At 32.5% G+C, this 22,174-nt stretch overlaps 1 protein-coding gene across 1 annotated transcript; it reads right to left on the bottom strand.

Annotated features, from left to right (window-relative positions):
* Positions 1-6: 6 nt before the first annotated feature.
* On the bottom strand, positions 7-15,468 carry LOC141291338 (specifically androgen-regulated gene protein). Its single transcript, XM_073823511.1, has 4 exons — positions 15,397-15,468; positions 4,443-4,612; positions 2,418-2,604; positions 7-2,338 (listed from the first exon to the last, which is right to left on the bottom strand). Exons 2-4 carry the CDS (start codon positions 4,545-4,547, stop codon positions 873-875), a joined length of 1,758 nt encoding a protein of 585 aa, XP_073679612.1. The 5' UTR covers positions 4,548-4,612; positions 15,397-15,468; the 3' UTR covers positions 7-872.
* Positions 15,469-22,174: the final 6,706 nt, after the last annotated feature.

The raw sequence follows: 22,174 nt of genomic DNA, 5'->3' as shown, positions 1-22,174 counted from the left end.
AAGAGGTATCAAGAGGTGTCAGTGACTAAATAGGAAAACAAAGTAACTATTATCTTGTAAGTTTAAACGTAATTTGTTACTTTACTAGTTACTTTAAAAAGTAATCTGATCATGTGCATTACTTGTACTTGCGTCTCAGTGAGTTTTATGACATTAAGCAGATGTTTTCAATTTGACAACTTTTCAAAAACGCTAGAAGAGCAGAAAACGCTATTTTCAGGTTAATCCAAATTCATGTGGACGCAGCCTTACCAAAACAATTTAGAAGAAAGTGCATATATTATGTTGTGTTGATTACTTAAGCAGGTAGCTAAGGATGCAAATCGACCACCAAGCCGAAAACCAAAAGCATCACAAATGATGTTGAAGTCTGTATCATCAGCATTCGTCCTTTTAGTGCTAATGTTCCTAATTCCCCCGAATAAATTGCAAATTACCCCGAGAAAGGCCACTAGCCCCATCCATTAGTCCCTCAGCAATCTCAGTTTCCCTTCAGTTCTCTCCATTTTTACTGTGTGGAGAAATCATCACGCTTATCCCGGAATGAGGCAACTTTTGCCCATCATTCCCTGGCTGAACCGCGGCAGCATTGAGTGACTTAGTTGAATCTGCAACCTGCTGGCCAATACCAAAGTCCTTTGCGCTCCCTAGGGAAGAAGGTCGATCTATGCTCTTTCGTAACTGGCCTGGTGATAACTCAACTTGGGTCCTGTCTGGGATCATCATCTGTGGCCACCAAGCCAAAAACCAAAAGAATCACAAATGATGTTAAAGTCTGAATCATAAGCAATCGTCCTTTCAATGCTAATGTTCCTAATACCCCAAATAAATTGCGAATTGAGTACCCCGAGAAAGGCCACAAGCCCCATCCATTAGTCTCTCAGCAATCCCAGTTTCTTCAAGGCTTCCTTTCGGTTTTCTCCATTTTTACTGTGCGGAGAAATCATCACGCTTATTCCAGAGCGAGGTAACTTTTGCCCATCATTCCCTGGCTGAACCGTGGCAGCACTGAGTGACTTAGCTGAATCTTCAACCTGCTGGCCAATACCAAAGTCCTTTGCGCTCCCTGCGGAAGGAGGTCGATCCCTGCTCTTTCGTAACTGGCCTGGCGATAACTCAACTTGGGTCCTGTCTGGGATTGTTGTCTGTGGCATCGGTTCAACGTTTCGAGACCTTGTGCGCTCTAGAGACGCCGTTTTGATCTCATAGGACCTTGTTGTTTGCTTCTTCAATGATCCTTCCCTGGTTTTCAGCTCTTTGTGCTTTAGAGCATCTCCAAGAAGTTGCACTTCCCCAGGTACGGGGCTTTCAGAAAGTCTAGATGGCTCCTGAATGGGTTCTGATGGGATGCAAAGTGACTTAGGGCGAGTTTTAGCTTTGAACGTTGGCGAATGAGAAGGAGACAGCCCGTGGCCTGAGTCAACCTCTTCGTTCTTCAGCAGGCCCAGTTTTTTCAAAGCCTCCATTCGGATCTTCTGCGGATCCATCTGAGGACGTTCAGCTTGAGGAAGTAATGAATGAGTGGTTCCCTGGTCCTTGTGGCTTTTGAGGATGATATTCGATGGGAGTTTCTTGGGTTTGGGCGCCACAGCCGGTGGGCTTTTGGAGTCACTGTAGTCTTTTGGCACGTGTTCTGAAGACGGCGAAGGCGTCATTGGTTTGTCCAACGCGGAATGGTTCCCAAGCATTAACGGAGCCAAGTGAGGTGCTTTCTTCACTGAAGCTTTCTTGCGTAAGCTTTCAATGTCATTGTGGGACAATGGTCCGCTTGATGATTCAAGGTCTGATTTGGTCATCTCAGTTGGCTTGATGGATCCACCAGAGACGGGGAGTTCGGGAACCCATTCTGGTGGCTCATCATAAGCTGGAGCGAGGTTTATCTTTCCTGCTGGTTTGTCCATGAAGTCTGATGGTGGAGGAATGAAGTCCAGCGGCACCTCTGAGGAAACTTTCTTCTCCTTTGGCTGTGACTTAACTTCCAGACTTTTAGGTTCAACATCTTTGGCTTTCAAGTCACTAGTCAAACTTGTTCTGACTGGAGGTTCGGGTATGAACGAAGGTGGCAAGTCCACCCCATCACTTGAATGTCCAATGCTTGGTTTCGAAGTTGCTACTTTTGAAGCAGGTTCTTCTGAAATTGTTCGTCCAGGTTTTTGAAGGTCAGGGCTTGATCTAAACCCATCAGGCACGTCCATATATTCCACAGGAGCTTCTTTGGGAGACGACTCCATTGGTTTGCTTACTGTCTTGGCATTCCTGCTGGCAAGGAGTAATGGAGTTGGCACAAGGTACTTCTGAGGTTTGCGATCTCTTTCGATCAAGTTTTTGGCTGATAGCTCTGAATGAGAACATTTGTCAGTCATTATTGAAAGTAACCATCTTTAAAGGTACTTTGTATTTAAAGACATACTGCTTACCATCAGATCTGTTCTGGTAGATGAATATCTGCTGAGCGTTTTTTCCTTTCAGGCCATTAGATGGCCGATCAGGCTCGTCATTTGACAAACCACTGTCGTCTTCTACCTCCAAAGACTCAATGGTCTCCTCCAAGAACATGAGACAGGCTCTCTCCTCAGCAGAAAGGTGCACCAAACTATCATCGCTCTATCACACAAAGAAAAGTGTGCTTTTTAAAAATGAATTGACATTTTTATTCAAAAAGGATGCAGTAAATTGGTTAAAAATGACTGTGAAGACATTTAGAGTTGATGTCGTAAGTATACGAACACCTTGCAGAATTGACAAAATGTTAATTTTTTTACCAAAATAAGAGGGGTCTTACAAAATGCATGTTATTTTTTTTTTTATTTAGTCCTGAATAAGAAGACGTTTACTGATGCTCCAGAAAGGAAAGACAATGCATTAAAAGATGGGGGTGAAAACTTTGAATTTGAAGATCAGGGTAAATTGAACTTATTTTGTCTTCTGGGAAACATGCAAGTATCTTCTGTAGCTTCTAAAGGGCAGTACTAAATGAAAAAAAAAATGATATTTAGGTATAATAAGAAAAAAATTACACATCTTCATTCTGTGTAAAAGTTTAAAGGCTTTAAATGCATTGTGCATTAAGCATCAGTGAGTGTTTGAACCTTCTGTAATAGTTGCATATGAATCCCTTAGTAATCCTCATTGTCAAAAGATGGATCTCAAAAACATACAGTCATTGTAGAAAAGGGTTAAAATACACAAAAAATGCTGAAAAAACAGAATTTGTGGAAGCTGAAGGATTTTTTTTAAAGAACAGCAGGTAGTTTAACTGTTTAGGACAAACAAGGGACTTATGAACAACTATCGCTAAATGAAAAAAAATCAGGTAACATCACAGTATTAAGAATCAAGCGTATGTAAACATTTGAGCAGGGTTGTTTTTATAAATTCAGCTATATATATATTTCTCTTGTGGACTATATGTAAACGTCTTTTATATCTTATTCAAATCAGTACTAAATAAAAAATAACATGCATTTTGTATGATCCCTCTTATTTTGGTAAAATAATTAACATTATGCAGACTCTGCAAGGTGAATAGAAACTTTTGACCTCAACTGTATACTCAACTGTATACTCTCATAAAAGGTTTCAGTTCCAAATAATATGCCGTTTTGAAAATTTTATTTATTAAAGAATCATGAAAATCGATGAAAAATATGAAGGTTTTAACATTGATAATAATCAGAAATGTTACTTGAGCAGCAAATAAGCATATTAGAATAATTTCTGAAGAATCGTGACACTGAAGACTGAAGTAATGATGCTGAAAATTCAGCTTTGGTCACAGTTATAAATCAAATTTTACCATATATTCACATAGAAAACTGTTTATTTTTTAAATTGCAATAATATTGCAATAATAGTGTTTTTTATCAAATAAATGCAGCCTTGGTGAGCAGAAGAGACATTTCTCAAAAATATTTAAAAATAATCCTAGTAACCCCAACTTTATGGTTCTTCTGTGTTATTTTTGAAGCCTGCAAGTTCCTTATTCATTATATTTGCATAGAACAGCATTTGTTTTCATCAGAGGAAATAAGGTCACAAAGGGTTGTAGTAATACGATAATGAGTAAACAGTGACAGAGGAACTATACAACTTCTTTAAAAATTAACGAGTTTCAATAACTTAAGTCCAAATAAGATAACACCGTGTTCCTTGTTCCTCTTCTGAGCAGTACTGATTAAAAAAACAGCTTTAACTTAAAATTTAATCCAATCCAGTCACACGGAGTACTTTTATGATACCTTTAAAGTGTCTTTGGAGCCAGATATGATCACTATCAACTGTCTTTGCATGGAAAAGATCTTTGGAAAAAGTAACCGCAACAGTGGATTTGCAATTTCATGAGGGTGAATCAGTGTTTGTTTTGGATGGACTGTTGTAGGAAATCAATGAGGTTCTACGATGAAATCATAGAGGTTCTAGGAAATGAATGGCGTCATACTTACAAATCCAGAGTTGATGCTGAGCACGCTATCACAGCTTCCTGCACTGTCCATACCAGACACAGATTCAACAGAAACGCCCCTGGGCCAGGTGTCACTTTTTGGCATTGCACATTGGAGGAGTTCAGGTGCTGGAGCGGGTCTTTAAGTAGCTTATTTAATAGAGGACCAATCTATAAAAATATATAGAAACAAACAAAAATGACCAATTTAAGCAATAATATTAATAATGATGAAAATTAAAAATATAAATATATAACAAAAAGTCAAAAGTTTACATATGTGACCCTGGACCACAAAACCAGTCATAAGGTTAAATTTGACAAAACTGAGATTTATACATCATATGAAAGCTCAATAAATAAGCTTTCATATGATGTATGGTTTGTTAGGATAGGACAATATTTGGCTGAGATACATCAATTTGAAAATCTGGAATCTGAGGGTGCAAAAAAATCAAAAAGACTGAGAAAATCACCTTTAAAGTTGTCCAAATTAGGTTCTTAACAATGCATATTACAAATCAAAAACTTACATTTTGATATGTTTACAGTAGGAATTTGACAAAAAATCTTCATGGAACATGAACTTTACTTAATTTCTCAATGATTTTTGGCATAAAAGAAAAATCAAAAATTTTGACCCATGCAATGTATTTTTGGCTATTGCTACAAATATACCCCAGCAACTTAAGACTGGTTTTGTGGTCCAGGGTCACATATACCTTGCAGAATCGGCAAAATGGTAATTATTTTACCCAAATAAGAAAGTTAATACAAAATGCATGTTATTTTTTTATTTAGTACTGACCTGAATAAGATATTTCACGAAACAGCTGTTAACTAAGTGATCCACAGCTTTTTATTATTTTTTGTTTATTGATAGTTGTTCATGAGTACCTTCTTTGTACTGAACAGTTAAACTGCTCACTGTTTTTCAGAAAAATCCTTCCTTTTTTTCCCAGCATTTTTGTGTATTTAAACCCTTTCCAACAATGACTGTATGGTTTTGAGATCCATCTTTTCACACTGAGGACAACTGAGGGACTCATATGCAACTATGACAGAAGGTTCAAACACTCGCTGATGCTTCAGAAGGAAACACAATGCATTAAGAGCCGGGGGGTGAAAACTTTTGGAATTTGAAAATCACAGTAAATTTTACTTATTTTATCTTCTGGTAAACTTGTAAGCATCTTTTGCAGCTTCTGAGGGCACCACTAAATGAAAGAAAATTTAAATGCACACATCTTCATTCTGCTCAAAAGTTTTCACGCCCAGCTCTTAACGCATTGTGTTTCCTTCTGAAGCATCAGTGAGTGTTTGAACCTTCTGTCATAGTTGCATATGAGTCTCTCAATTGTCCTCAGTGTGAAAACACGGATCTAGAAATCATACAGCCATTGTTGGAAAGGGTTCAAATACACAAAAATGCTGAAAAACCCAAGAATTTGTGGGACCTGAAAGATTTTTCTGAAGAACAGCGGGCAGTTTAACTGTTCAGGACAAAAAAAAAAGAGTCACGAACAACTATAACTAAACAAAAAAAACAAAAAACAAGCAGGTAACAAGACAGTATTGAGAATCAAGAATTTGTGAACTTTTCAACTGAGTCATTTTTATAAATTCACCTATTATTTTCTTTTGTGGACTATATGTGTGAAATATCTTATTTAAATCAGCACTAAATAAAAAAAATAACATGCATTTTGTATGATCCCTTTTATTTTCGTAAAATAATTAACATTTTGCAGATTCTGCAAGGGGGATGTAAACTTTTGACCTCAACTCCTCAACTGTATATATGATAATGATTAGATATTATATGATGTTTACTAGACATTACTGTGATGATTTAGATATGAACTTAGAGTATCATATACTGTAGTATATGAATATGAATCAAGTGCCATGGTGTTTTTCAAAGTACAATGGTATTCCCCATCTGATAACACCACTTTACCGCAACAGCACTATTCTCTCAGGGAAATGTCTCTATCACGATCATCTTGGTAAAAATGACCTAAGCCACACTTTTGACGCCACACTGTACAGATATGTATGAGATATGAGTTTAGCACAGACTCCAAAGCAGACAAACCAAGTCTTAGAGTAGTCTGGGTTGAATTTGATTGCATCTTTTGTAGTTTTGTTCATGGTTTTTAGAAATGAACCTAGGGGTGGGCGATATGGTAAAAATATCATATCACGATTTTTTCAAGAAATATCACGATTCACGATTTTATCCCGATTCTTTGTCATGTTGGTTTTACTTTTTTACAAGTTGTCTGAGTAGTACAGCCAAATTATTTTTTCTATTTTAAAACCAAAACCTTACAAGGTAACAAAATATAAAATAAAAAGAATGGCAAATATTTAAGCCAAAGTGGGCGAAGACAAAAAAATCTTTGTCATTATTTTCTTTGTTTTTAAAAAATAAGAACAAAGATAAGCTACATGTTACAAATACACATACTATACAAATAAAACAAACAGTGCTTTAATTTTCACGTACAGTCGGTGTATTTATCAGTAGCATTCAAGAAATTTAATTAACAAATATAAAAATAAAACACTATATACATTGTATACATAAATTATACATAGAAGCAACATTTAAAGCAACTGTATTGAAGTTCTTCAGTCAAGAGCAGTGAGTGATTTTCCTTTGTTTTGTTTTATTAGCGTATCATCACCCAAAAATGACAATTCTGTCATCATTTACTCACTCTCGCATTTTTTTAAGCATAAAACATGCTGAACATAAAACTTATTTTGAATAATGTGGGTAACCAAACAGTTGCTGGGTCCCCAGTTACTTCCATATATTTTATTTATTTATTTTAAGTCAGCGGGGACCAGCTACTGTTACCCACATTCTTCAAAATATCTTCTTTTGTGTTAAGCACAAGAAAAAAATTAATATAGAGTTAGGACATGTGAGTGACAACATTTTTGGGTGTACTGTCCCTTTAATGACAATCGACACCGGCAGCATGTTTAGTTCTGTCACAGAGCTGCACGCATCTATACAGGCGCGCATCCGTTTTTCTCTTAACTGTGTACTTTCACTTTAGACAACCAACTGTGTTTAAATGTAATCCTTGCGTGTTTTTGACAGTATAAGCAAATTAAGCGCCAAAGATAGCTCAGTTTAGTAATCAGGTGCTATTTGACAGGCTTTTAGCGCACGTGCTTCAGGTTTACGCGCTCATGAAGCGCATGCCAGAACAGCGCGCGGACCAAATGGCGTTATTTTACCGGCAAGACTTTGAAGCACATTCAAATAATGTACTTTACTTTTGTGATCGCGAATATGAATAAGTGCAGTGTCCCGTGAGTGAATGTACAGTATATTAAGACGGAGGCACACTGTAGCACGATACTACGATATTTATTCAAAAGCAGATCGTGGAGACATTTTAATCGTCCACGATCAAAAATCGTCATATCGCACACCCCTAAATGAACCTAAGCATGTTTGCATCAGAGATGCTATTATAGTTATTTCACACATTTTAAGTAAGTTTGTGCTTTTATTTAATATGTCCATTTTTTATTTCAGTATTAGTTCAGTATTCATTTTTATAACATTTTAAAAGTTTTTTATATTTTGTTTCAGGAAATGTTTATTTAAAGCAACAGAAAATTATTTACATTTTTTTTTAGTCTTACTATTTATTTTGACTTTCAGTTTTAGTTAACTATAATAACCCTGATTTGCATCGGTATAATTTGACTAGATTCTAATGAATGACTGCCCAAAATACAGTAGCGTTTAACTGGACACACAGCTTTTGGGATCAGATGTCCAGTAGGATGTCTATTTCTTTGCTCTCCTAACCATGTATGAATATATCCTTAGTTGCACTCGGGTATTTGCATTTAGCACTGTTTGTCCCTGCTGTCCATGACCCTTCAAGACCTATTTTTAGTGACCCTGGCAATGATTTGCACATTTTGCTTGCAAAATCTGTCGGCTTGCACAGTCGAATCGATTTGTTCATCAATGAATGTTTAAGCACAGATGGCTAGACATTTGGTAAATACCTGCATCCACCCTTTACACAAGCTCAGTTTGCCATGAAAGAATATAAGCATGTTTGACACACCTATTGAGATGAGCAAATCAAAATAAAAGCACACTAAAAGACTACGCCCAGAGAACACGACGTGCCCGGATTACTAATATTCTTAATAAAGAGTGTTTGATTTTTTAGAATGAAACTGCTGAAGGTGAAATCTAAAGCTGTATGGAATTTCTGGGCGAAATAAACACACCGCTGAAAGCTTTTTTTGGGAATCAAAGGTGCACTTCTGAAGTCAACAGTTGCAAGATTATGCCGCCTTCTAAGATGCCTTGGACGAATTCTAAAGCAGCGTTGCATGTTTGTTTCACAGAGAAGGCAATCCCAGAATGTATTGCAAAGATCTTGGTGAAAAAGACTGGATGTACTTAAACTTTAGCTATTTTAATCAACCAACCATTTTTTAAATTTAAAATTAAATTAATTAAAAGTAATTACATAATCACAATCATAAATAACACACTTTCAATCAAACTTAAATAAAAAAATTTTTTTGTAAATAATTACGTAACATAAAATACATAATAAATAAATATTATTTTTTGAGTATTTAATTAAATTATATGAATTGAATTGAAGTACACCCCCAGTCAAAAGTTTTTGAACAGAAAGATTTAAATGTTTTTTCTAAAGAAGTCTCTTCTGCTCACCAAGCCTGCATTTATTTGATCTAAAGCACAGCAAAAACAGTAGCATTTTGAAATATTTTTACTATTTAAAATAACTGCTTTCTATTCGGATATATTTTAAAATGTAATTTATTCCTGTGATTTCAAAGCTGAATTTTTAGCATCATTACTCCAGTCACATGATCCTTCAGAAATCATTCTAATATTTTGATTTGCTGCTAAAAAACATTTATTATTATTATTATTATTATGTTGAAAACAGCTGAGTAGAATTTTTTCAGGTTTTTTTAATGAAGGAAAATAATTGATCTGAAATAGAAATCTTTTGTAACATCATAATGTCTTTATCATCACTTTTGACCAATTTAAAGCAACCTTGCTAAATAAAACTATTAGTTTCTATAATTTCTCCTCTTAAAAACTAAAACAAAATAAAATAAATAAACAAAAAAATGATACTGACTTAAAGCTTCTGAATGGGATAGTGTATAATGCTACAAAAGCTTTTTATTTAAAAAAATAAATAATAGTAATAATAATAAAAATACATGTTTTTGAGCAGAAAAACAGAATATTAAAATGATTTCTAAAGGATCGTGTGACACTGAAGACTGGAGTAATGATGCTAAAACTTCAGCGTTGAAATCGTAGGAATAAATTACATTTTAAAATATATTTAAATAGAAAACAGTTATTTTAAATAGTAAAAACATTTTACTGTTCTGCTGTACTTTGGATCAAATAAATGCAGGCTTGGTGACTTCTTTAAAAACATTAAAGTTTAAAAAGACCAATAATAAAAATGCAATACATTTTAAACATAAAAAAATAATAATAATAAAATAAAAAGTCTCTTTTTATCTCTTCCAAGGCTGCATTTATTTGATAAAAAACACAGTAAAAACACTATAAATGGTGAAATATTATTACAATTTAAAATAACCGTTTTCTATTTGAATATATAGTAAAACATAATTTATTCCTGTGATGCAAAGCTGAATTTTCAGCATCAGTACTCCACTCTTGAGTGTCACATGATCCTTCAGAAATCATTCTAATATGTTGATTTGCTGTTCAAGAAACACTTATGATAATTATCAATGTGAATATCCCCCTAGACGGCAAAAGGCAAAGCAGATCATTATGTTTAGAAACAGAGCCCGCATCTAAGAACAAGAGAGTGAATTCAGACATAGACAACAGCAGTGCCTGGAGAAATGTGAACAATTGTGAATGCCAGCCATTGTTAGCGCGAAAGTTTTCAAGTCATTCAGCATATTTGAGGCGCTGTGCCTCGTTGAGGTGAGGTAATTACAAACACACACCTCTCCGTGACTCGCTAAGAGAAACAAACGCAACCAAGAGGGCGATGGCTTCGGACAACACCTAGAAAAGGCCTGTGTTTGCCCAGGAATGCCACTGCACCTGATGGATCTGCTGCGAATTCCCGCTGCTCGCTCAATTTATTCATGTATTAACAAAATCGCCTTGCCTTTTGGCTTCAGGATGGTTTGTCTTGGACTATGACTAGAATGCAAACATGCGAAATCGGATCCGTATAATGTGCCAACTGAGCTCAGTGAAGCTTTGAAATAGTGCGAAGTAATCAGGTTCTGCGGCGTATCGCTGGTCTTGCCCTTGAGCCCACACATGCTATTGTTTTCATAAAGTGAATGTTTTCACTGTTTATTTGAAGGAGTGGCTGCTCAAAATAGACACTGAACAGGAACTAGGATGTCAGTGTCAAAGTAAAGCCATCAATATCAAATATTGTTTTATTTAATTCAAGTTTGAGACCTGGTTGTCATAAAAAACAAGCTAATATAACTTAAGCATCAGCGGACAAGATATGCCAAAAATTGTGAAAGTTGAATGATAACGTAAAATGAACATAAGGATACATAGATGGTATAATACCTTAAAAATATTTTGTTTAATATTTCTGCTTTGTTTTCAGTTAAATAGGTAAAATTTCAATGAAAGAATTTAAGTGAACACTTAAAATTAAAAATATTTTAAATGAGGGTTGTTTCAGTATTATTTTGAATTAGTCATTATTGTTCAATTTTCAATTTTCGTTATAGTTCAAGTTTTAGTCATTTTAATGTTCTTTGATACTTTTTTGGGTCTTTTTTCAGTTTCAATTTCAGTCAAAGTTTATTTACTTCAAGTAACACAATTTTTATGTTTTTGGCAAACTATAATATCCCTCATTTCATATAATTAAAACCATTTTACTGAATATTTTTGAGCATTTTGTCAATATGGTTTAAATAATTTAATTAAATAATTAAAATGTAAAATAATTTAAGTGAGGGTTATTTTAGTATCATTTTGAATGAGTAATTTCTTTCAATTAAAAAAGTTAAAGCTTTAGTATTTTTTTGGTTTTTAGATATTTTTCTTATTTTTCTAGTCTTATTTCAGTTTCAACTTTAGATATTTTGAGATATATTTAGATGAAAAGATACATTTAAGTTTTTGTTTTAGTTAGAATTTATTTAATTCAAGTAACAAAAATTGTTTTAGTTAACTATAATATCTCTCATTTCATATTATTAAAACCATTTTACTGAATATTTTTGAGCATTTTGTCAATATGGTTTAAATAATTTAATTAAATAATTAAAATGTAAAATAATTTAAGTGAGGGTTATTTTAGTATCATTTTGAATGAGTCATTTCTTTCAATTTAAAAAGTTAAAGCTTTAGTATTTTTTTTGTTTTTAGATATTTTTCTTATTTTTCTAGTCTTATTTCAGTTTCAACTTTAGATATTTTGAGATATATTTAGATGAAAAGATACATTTAAGTTTTTGTTTTAGTAAGAATTTATTTAATTCAAGTAACAAAAATTGTTTTAGTTAACTATAATATCTCTCATTTCATATTATTAAAACCATTTTACTGAATTTTTTGTGCATTATGTATTTTTAGGTAGAACCACCAAATGTCAGCATTTGTTTACATTTATTTACATCAGGGTTATTTTAGATTCAATTTAAATTTGTATTTTATATTCTATTTTTATTTTAGTTAAAGTTTTATCAATTTTGTGTGTGTGTTTTTTTTTAGGCTATATATTTTCCATTAATTCTTATTTCAGTTTTAGTTATTTTGAGATATATTTAGATGAAACGGTAAGCTTAAGTTTTTTTTAGTCTCAGCCTCAGACTAAACGCTGATGGCTTAATGTCTGATGCATATGGTACACTTAACTGGAAACACTTCAGGAATGTTGAAGTCGTCATCTGATTCGTTGAATTTGACCAGATGGTGGGGCTTATGCAGACGCCATTGTTGTTATACACTTTTGCAATGTTCGCGAACAAATTACTGACTTACTGCTTGTTCTCCCTCTTCTTATTTAACTTTCAATGCAGGTTATTTCAGTGACTGACTTGTTGCACGCCAGTCTGTTGTCGTGGGGACATTTCCACGCACCGAAACGTGATGCTGAACGAAACAAACTGTGATTGGTTGTTTGACATGTCGGTCAAAAGGCCTTATGGGCGGGCCTTGGCCAATGAAAGCAGCCATGACTTCCAGACCTTCAGCCGTCAGTCTGAAGGTCTGGCTACGCCCGTTTTTTATAAGTTTATTTCAGGTAACAAAAATCATTTTATGGTTTTAGTTAACTATAATATCCCTCATTTCAGTTATGTAATTAAAAGCAATTAACTGAATATTTTTGTGCATTATGTATTATTAGGTAGAACTACCAAATATCAGCAAGTACATCAAAGAATGTGAAACTGATGTAATGCTAATTTTTCTGAATCCATTTTATTTGCATTACTACAAAAGTTTTTTTCTATTCATGATTTAATTTCTGATTATTATTGAAAAACGCATGCTCTTTTTACTAAATATTTAACATTTTAATTAAATACTTCAAATTACAAAAAAAAAAAAAAAATTAAACCAGGGTTGTTTTAATATCATTTTGAATTAGTAGTTATTTTTCTATTTTTATTTTAGTTTAAGTTTTAGTATTTTTTCTTAGTGTTTTTGTCTATATGGTTTTTATTAATTCTTATTTCAGTTTCAATTTTAGTTGTACTGAGATATATTTAGATGAAATTTTAAGTTTCAGTTTTGCTTGGTTTTTTGCTTTTTTTATTTGAGTTAAAGTTTATTACAAGTAACAAAAATTGTTATATGGTTTTAATTAACTATAATATCCCTCATTTTAGTTATTAATTAAAACCATTTTACTAAATATTTTTGTGCGTTTTGTATTATTAGGTAGAACCACTAAATATCAGCATTTGTTTACATTTATTTATTTAAAAATACCCCAGAGAACGTGAAATGGATGTAATGCTAATTTTTCTTTTCTAAAAGTTTTTTTCTATTTTCTATTATGATTATTATTCAAAAATGTCTGCTTTTTCAATTAAATAATTAATTTTTAAATTAAATAATAATAAAAAAACAGGGTTGTTTTAGTATCAGTTTGCATTAGAAATTATTTTTTTCTATTTTCAGTTTAGTTGGAGTTTTAGTAACTTTATGTTTTTTGTCATTTTTTTGTTTGTTTTTTTTGTCTATAATTTTTTTATTCATTCTTATTTCAGTTTAAATATTGGTTATTTTAAGATATATTTAGATGAAAGGGTTTAAGGTTTTTTTATAATAAAAGATTAAAGATTATTTTAGATAACAAAAATCGTTTTATGGTTTTAGTTAACTTTAACTTCACTAATTTCAGTTGTGTAATTAAAACCAATTTACTGATTATTTTGGTGCATTATGTATTTTTAGGTAGAACCACCAAATATCAGCATTTGCTTACATTTATTTATTTAAAAATATGCCAGAGAATGTGAAACTGATTAAATATTATTTTGTTCAGTTAAATAAATACAATTGCAATTAAATAATTGAATTAAATAAGTATATAACAAATAAATAATAATGAATAAATGATTTAATTCAAATATTAAAATTAAAAATAATTTAAATCAGGGTTGTTTTAGTATCATTTTGAATTACCGGTAGTATTTATTTTTCTATTTTTATTTTAGTTAAAGTTTTAGTAATTTGTGTTTTTTTTGTAATTTTTCTTATTATTTTTGTCTATATAGTTATCATTAATTATTTCAGTTTAATTTTAGTTATTTTAAGATATTTAGATGAAAAATTTAGCTTTTTTATTCAAGTTAAACTGTATTTATTTCAAATAACAAAAATAGTTTCATGGTTTTAGTTAACTATAATATCCCTCATTTCAGTTATGTAATTAACATTAAATATTAAAATATTTACTTAATTTAAATACTTTACTGAATATTTTTATGCATTATGTATTTTTAGTTAGAACCATTAAATATTTGCATTTGTCTACATTTATTTATTTAAAAATACGCAAGAGAATGTGAAACTGATTTTTCTGATTATTATTCAAAAACTCATGATTTTAGGAAGTACTTCATACCCCACTAAATATGTTTACATATGTACAAATATTTTATATAATTTAATTGGACAAAAGCAGCATTCTGTGCTCATATATTTTTAGTTTAATGATGCTAACCTGTATAATTGACCATCATCACAGACAACTGTTCTGGTTACATAAAGTTCAACAAGCATAATGTGACAAAAATGTGAAATATTTAGCCTGTGACATGAAGGCCACTCATCGCTGCTCTTGGCCAATCATTCACAGAGAATAAACACACATAGTCCACATCCACCTGCAAAGTACACATGAAAGCAGCAGACCTCTCTGTTTGCATAATTCGATATAAACTATACATCATTCATACTCAACACCCATATGAACACTACTACACCCAGGGAAGATTTATGACCAGCCCTTGACTGTTTAGGTGTCAAGTGCAAGTACTTTCTGATGATTCTATGTTTTGCACCATATGCAATTGTTTTCCAGCAATTTAGTTGCATTTTAGGAGTGACTGGCAGTCAAATGGCTTTTGAATCATGAATAAAGCTGCTATTACTTTAAGAAACGTAACGAGTTTTACTTAATACAAAAACATAATACATAAAATACCATCATCTCTGAAGTTTAAGTGAACATGGATTTAACATCTCCTACTGCCACGATAGCAGACATGAAAAACTACTACTGACAAACTCTACAGGTAACCTGTTACCTGCATTAACGCTACGATAGTTTGTTTACTTTACTTTAAATCATTATTAACGCATTTAAAACACTGTGTCATAACAAAAGTCTGAAAATCTCGTCAAAAGGTAGATAAAGTCTTACCTGTCCGTCAGGAATCGCAGTCGCTCACCTGCGTGACTCTCAGCTGTTCTAAAGTAAAACACAGAGCGTGTGAATATGTTCACCAGCGCAGCGCTCTCAGCCAATCAGAGCATGCGTTACACACACAGCCGCAGCTGATTGGCTGAACGCCTGAGACAGACTGTAATCGACAGATTAGAGTAAACACTGCTGTTCAGAATTAAATATTAGCTGACTTTACAGTAAACACCATCCATAACAGTATTTAAAACAATATGCAGAATGCCATATTAAGCATACAGAGCGATATGTGTTTTGTCCATTTGCTTCTCTAATTTGCTTTTTATATTCTCCATCACTTTATATAGACTAAATACAATCAGATACATTTTTCAAATATTTATTAAACTTTAACTTGACTCAGCTTATTTCCTATTGAACTGTCACCAACTGAACAAGTATTTTGAGGTGCAGCTCGTCATATTAATGTAGTGTTTCACTAGTCAGCATTAAACCGGTTAGCTCACCTGATTGTGTTCGTTTGTGTTCGTGGAAAGCTCTTCGGAATGAAAATATGGATAGCTATTATATTTTTAAACATTATACTTTTTTGCTTACTTCAGTTAATGTCAAAATTAGCAACTAAACATGGCTGCAAGGTGCAAAGAGCGAAGGAAAAGACAAAGCGATTCAGTTGAGTGAGTCATTTGATTCAAACTCGATTTATCAGCAAAAACATATCAGAAGAGACATTTATTTAGAAGTTAGACCTCGCTTGTAATGATTAAAAAACATGTATTGACTGGTGATCGGAGCTTTTTTGAAACTCTGAATCAGTTAGGTCTACCATTGCATCGCAAAATAATTTACCCCCGGTTTCACAGACAAGGCTTAAGCTTAGTCCTAGACTAAAATGTAAGTCTGAGCTGCTTCAACTGTGAGAAACCTGCATTGACAGATCTTAAAATATATCAGTGCCTTTGTTTTGTCTGAACACCAGCAATGTTTTTTTTCTAAAGCACGTTTATAAAAATGACTTAAATGTCCTAATTGAACTATGGCTTAATCCTGGTTTAGGTTGTAACCCTGTCTATGAAACTGGACTTTACTGTTTCGGATTGCATGTTTTTTTTTATTTTTTATTTTTTATCTTAATTTCTTCAAAACATTTGATTCAGATCAGGACTTCGTGGTGGTTTTGCAAATTATTTCACAAACTGATTCGTTATACGCCCTCCGAAGTTCCGATCTGAAATTATGGTTTGCGAATCATTATTTAGATTGGGACTTCAGAGCGCCGAGCGCGAATCATTTAATTTAGATTGGGACTTCGAAGTGCATAGCATGAATCTTTTGATTTGGATTGTAACATCAGAGCGTGGATCGCAAATCATTTGATTTAGATCAGGACTTCGGAGTGATCTGAAATGATCATTTGATTTAAACTGACTCGATTCAACATGGTTCACAAATCATAATTCAGATCAGGACTTAGGAGTGTAGATCGCAAATCATCTAATTTAGATCGGAACTTTAGAGTGGGTTTGCGAATCTTTTGATTCATATCAGAGCTTTGGAGTGCATTCGCAAATCATTTCATGAATAGAAAGATTTGTGATATGCCTTTCTAAGTACCAACCTGAAATGATGATTCGCAAATCATTATTCAGATCGAAGTGCAGAACATGAATCTTTTAATTAAAAAAATTTCACGAACCCACCCTGAAGTCCTGATCTGAATCAAATGATTCACGAACCCACTCCGAATTATTTTGTGAACTGAATGATTAGTGATTTAGATCAGGACTTCGAAGCACAAATCATTTGATTTAGATCGTAACTTCGGAGCGGGTTCACTAATCATTTCGCTAATTGAACGAGTCGTGATACTCGCTCTGAACTGCCGATCAGAAATAATGGTTCGCGGATCATTTGCACTACCTCGGGACTTCAGAGCGCGGAGCATGAATCTTTTGATTTAGATTCGAACTTTGGAGCGGGTTCGTGAATGATTTTGCGAATTAAATGCTTTGTGATATGCGCTCTGAAGTCCAGATCTGAAATGATGCTTCGCAAATCATTATTCAGATCGGAACTTAGGAGCGTGGACTGCGAATCATCTGATTTAGATCAGAACTTTAGACCGGGTTTGCGAATCTTATGATTAATTTCATAACTTTGGAGCACGTTTGCAAATCATTTCGTGAATAGTGAACTGAAGTCCAGATCTGAAATGATGGTTCACCAATCATTATTCAGATTGGGACTTCGGAGTGTGTTACACGAATCACTTGATTCGGGATCGGAACTTCAGAGCACATATTGCAAATAATTTAATTTAGATCGGAGCGGGTTAGTGAATCATTACTCAGATCGAGACTTAGGAGCACGTATTGTGAATCATTTGATTCAGATCGGGATTTCGGAGCGGGTTCGCAAATCTTTTGATTCACATTGAGACTTCTGAGCATTTTTAGAAATCTTTTCTCTGATTTTTTTTCTATTTTATTAAACAGTACAAAACATGAAATCATTAAGACAGTACAGTTACAAAAACAAAACAAAAAAGAAAGAGAAATTATACACAGATACAAATCTCTAAGTAACCATAAAATTAGTTTTTTTGGTTTATTGATTATTTATAACCATGGTGTTTTTTTTTTAAAGTAGGCCCAATAAATGTACACCTTAAGGAATCAGTTTTGACTACTTAAGGATTAACAGAGCTTTAGATAGTTTCCATATATCTGTTTAGATCAACATTTAATACAGAAAACAGGTTTAGAGCCAGTAAAAAACAACTTTACCATGCCTTAGTTAGCTATCGTTATTGGTGTGAACGAGCCTTAACTTGTATGTTGCTGTTATACTACCTCTTTAGTGCATTTCACTAAAACAACTTCTACTCCAACACCCTTAACCGTCAGACCTGTGATTCACGTTTTATCGCTTTGTTATTGTAAAATAAAATGCAGTTAATTTGAATTCACTGAACAGATGCAGGCCTACTTCCCTTTGAGAGGTCAGATATTTAGCAATTTCCCTTATTAGCAAAAGCAAACGAAAGTAAGGCTCCGAGAAATTAGCTCCTGGCTTTTGTTTAACGATGACATTCCACCTGGTCATTCATTCACTTGGTTACGGTTATCAAGTTTATGGTATGTAATCAATGTAAACCCGCCAGAGTTCTGGGTGTAATCTGGATTCAGGTTAAATTAGCCAGAAACAGTTCTTTGTCGAAGTGAAGGTGAAGGAAATAACCTTCTGTCATGGTTTGTCTGTATTGATCATGTTATTTGCCAGTTTCTTAACCCTCACATTGTGTTCTGGTCATTTTGACCTGAAGAGGATTTTCTTTTTCCTAAAAATGCTATCACATTGGACTAAATGACCAAATCTTCAAATCAATCTTTTTCTGAACTTGTTTTCTTTCAGTTAGCACAGGTTTTTTATTCATGTTTGGAACTGATTGATTGTAGGCCTCATTGATCTGAGTTTATTCATCTCACTTTTTAAATCACATCTGACAAATTAATCCACAAATAATTCTCAAAAATGAGGTGCACAAGCTCAGATCAGTGAGAGGGAGATCAAAGATGTTACAGCAAGTGACCTCACTCTCGCTTTCATCACAGATAAAAAAGCAAAAGACAAGATTGGACAATTAAAAGGGAGGTTCCTTTAAAATGTCCTTTTGTACAATTGAAAAATAATGCAAGAACTGGAAGCTCAAATGGAAAATATGACGTAAAAGTGCTAACATGACTTGCATAAATCGTCCTAAAAATATAATTATGAAAAACAAACCACAAAAAAAGTTAAAAAATGTATTGCTGGTGTGTTCGGATTGAGCTTGCCATTATAAAAAGAAAGTAAAGTCCAGTGATTGTGGATTGTGGTTTCTTCACGCTTGTTGGCTGTTTTCATTGAGCACATCTCTTGTCAGACTGGTCTTAACATGATTAACCCCAACACTCACAGATTAACCTGAATTAACTTCTCTCAATCCACTTTTACCAACAGTGGCTTAATCCCACCGCATGCGAAAACTACGACCGTTTCATCAAGGTGTGAACTATATGTGAATATACTCTACTCACCTGTAGCTTGTTAATGTCATTCAGCTAAAACAGAAGCACAAACACAGTCACAAATATCAGTATGTTTCAGATCCATCAGAGTGGGTTTCTAATTAGTCAACAGTTAATACAGAACCATCGAAATGCATTAAGCTTCTTTAAATATCAACCCCGTTTACAACTCTAGCAATCGTCTCAAAAAACCAACAAAGCGTGGATGACAGATTTCATGGGGGTTCCTGACTCAACTGTCGTTGACATGGAAGGGAAACATCTTGGCTTGGAGCCATCAAGTGCTGTTCTTTTAGTCCATGAGCCCGATAGGGACATCTAGAGGAGAAGAAATGAAAGAGCAAAATTAAAAGCAGGATGAAGAATATTTTAGCATATAATTTTAAGATTTGAAATGTTTCAGTGGACATTATTGGCTGCATAGAAGATTGATTTTTTAAAACTTTTTACCTACACTCTTAAAAATAAAGGTGCTATAAAAGAACCTTTTTGTCTAAATGGTTCCATAAAGATTCTTTAACATCTGAAGAGCCTTTCTGTTTCACAAAAGGTTCTTTGTGGCAAATAAGGATCTTCAGATTATAAAAAGGAAAGCAAGAAATGGTTCTTTAAAGAACCTTTGACTGAATGGTTCTTCTATGGCATCGCTTGAAGAACCTCTTGAAGCACATTTATTTTTAAGAGTGTATGCTTACCCTTTTTTTCATCTAAAGTAGGCCTATAGTTCTAAAATATTGTTTCATGTTACTATTGTTGCAACTAGTATTTATTTGAGACAACAGTCAATTCTTTATATGATCAATTATCAGGTGAAAATATCAAGATGCAGACTTGTAAGTGATCGTTTGAGGACAGACCAAAGTTTACAAGATGCTGACAAGACTTTTATGCATTTACATGCTTAAGTAACACTTACAAATGATTGATTTTCATTGCGTACAGTAGATAACAAAATGCCAGTGTCTTAAAGAAATTATACTGATGAATTAATTAAATGGACAGGATCCAAAAAAAAAAAAAAGACTTAATGAGTTTGCATATATATAAACAAAAAATTACTCAAGACATTACACTATATTGGATATTAAGAATTGTTGTCATAGACTGTATCTTGACGAAATACATTTTATTTTGTTTTTAACTTGTTTATACTTTTTAGAGAATAAATCTGGTTTAGAGAAAAAAATCTCATTAAGAACAGACGTTATTAGAATATTAAATATAAGAATATTAAAATAATTTAAATATACCAACAATTTAAACAGTAAATATTTTACAATAGAAATACTGGATATTTAATATTTAAAATCTTAGAATATAATTTTTTAAAGTTTAAACGTTTTTTCTTTTTTAAAGTTGCCAACTTTTTAACAAGTACCAGCCAAAAGCAGTAAAAATGTGAAATATTTTTTACTATTTAAAATAACGGTTTTCTATTTGAATATATTTTAAAATGCACTTTATTCCTGTGATTTCAAAGCTGAATTTTTAGCAGCATTACTCCAGTCACATGACCTTTAGAAAACATTCTAATATTCTGATTTGCGGCTCAAAAAAACATTTATATATTATTATTATGTTGAAAACAGCTGAGTAGAATAAATCTGCCTTAGATAAAAAATCTCATTGAGGAACAGACGTTTGGCAAACACAGAATATTAAAATAATTTCCACATATCAATTTCAACAGTAAATATTTTATAATAGAAATGCTGGATATTTAAAATGTAAAATCGTAGAATTTAATTTTTTAAAGTTTAAAGTTTTTCTTTTAAGTTGCCAACTTTAACTAGTACCGGCCAAAAGCAGTAAAAATGTTAAATATTTTTACTATTTAAAATAACTGTTTTCTATTTAAATATATTTTAAAATGTAATTTATTCCTGTGACTTCAAAGCTGATTTTTTAGCAACAATACTCCACTCACATAATCCTTCAAAAATTATTCTAATATTCTGATTTTCAGCTATAAAAAAAAAAAAAAAACACGTAATATTATTATTATGTTGAAAACAGCTGAGTAGAATAAATCTGCATTAGAGAAAAATCTCATTGAGGAACAGACGTTTAACAAACACAGAATATTAAAATAATTTCAACATATAAATTTTAAAAGTAAATATTTTACAATAGAAATACTGGATATTAAAAAATTAAAATCTTAGAATATAATTTTTTAAATTTTAAACTTTTTTTTTACCAGCCAAAAGCAGTAAAAATGTGAAGTATTTTTACTATTTAAAATAACTGTTTTCTATTTGAATATATTTTAAAATGTAATTTATTCCTGTGTCTTCAAAGCTGAATTTTTTTAGCATCATTACTCCAGTCACATGATCCTTCAGAAATTATTCTAATATTCTGATTTGTGGCTCAAAAAACATTTAATATTACTATTATGTTGAAAACAGCTGAGTAGAATTTATTTAGGTTTCTTTGATGAATAAAAAGTTCAGAAGAACTGCATTTATCTGAAATAGAAATCTTTAATAGAAAATTATAAATGTCTTTATTATCTCTTTTGACCAATTTAAAGCATCCTTGCAAAATAAAATAAATAATTTCTACAATTTCTTCCCCCCTCAAAAAATACATATATACTATCTCCAAGCTTTTGAATGGTATAGTGTTTACAAAAAGCCTACAAAAATGTTACAAAAGCTTTTTATTTCAGATAAATGTTGATCTTTGGGTATTTTTTATTCATC

This window comes from Garra rufa, chromosome 18, assembly GCF_049309525.1.
Source record: "Garra rufa chromosome 18, GarRuf1.0, whole genome shotgun sequence".
Lineage (NCBI taxonomy): Eukaryota > Metazoa > Chordata > Actinopteri > Cypriniformes > Cyprinidae > Garra > Garra rufa.
The sequence above is the reverse complement of the archived record's forward strand: the minus strand, read 5'-3'. Positions and strand labels throughout refer to the sequence as shown.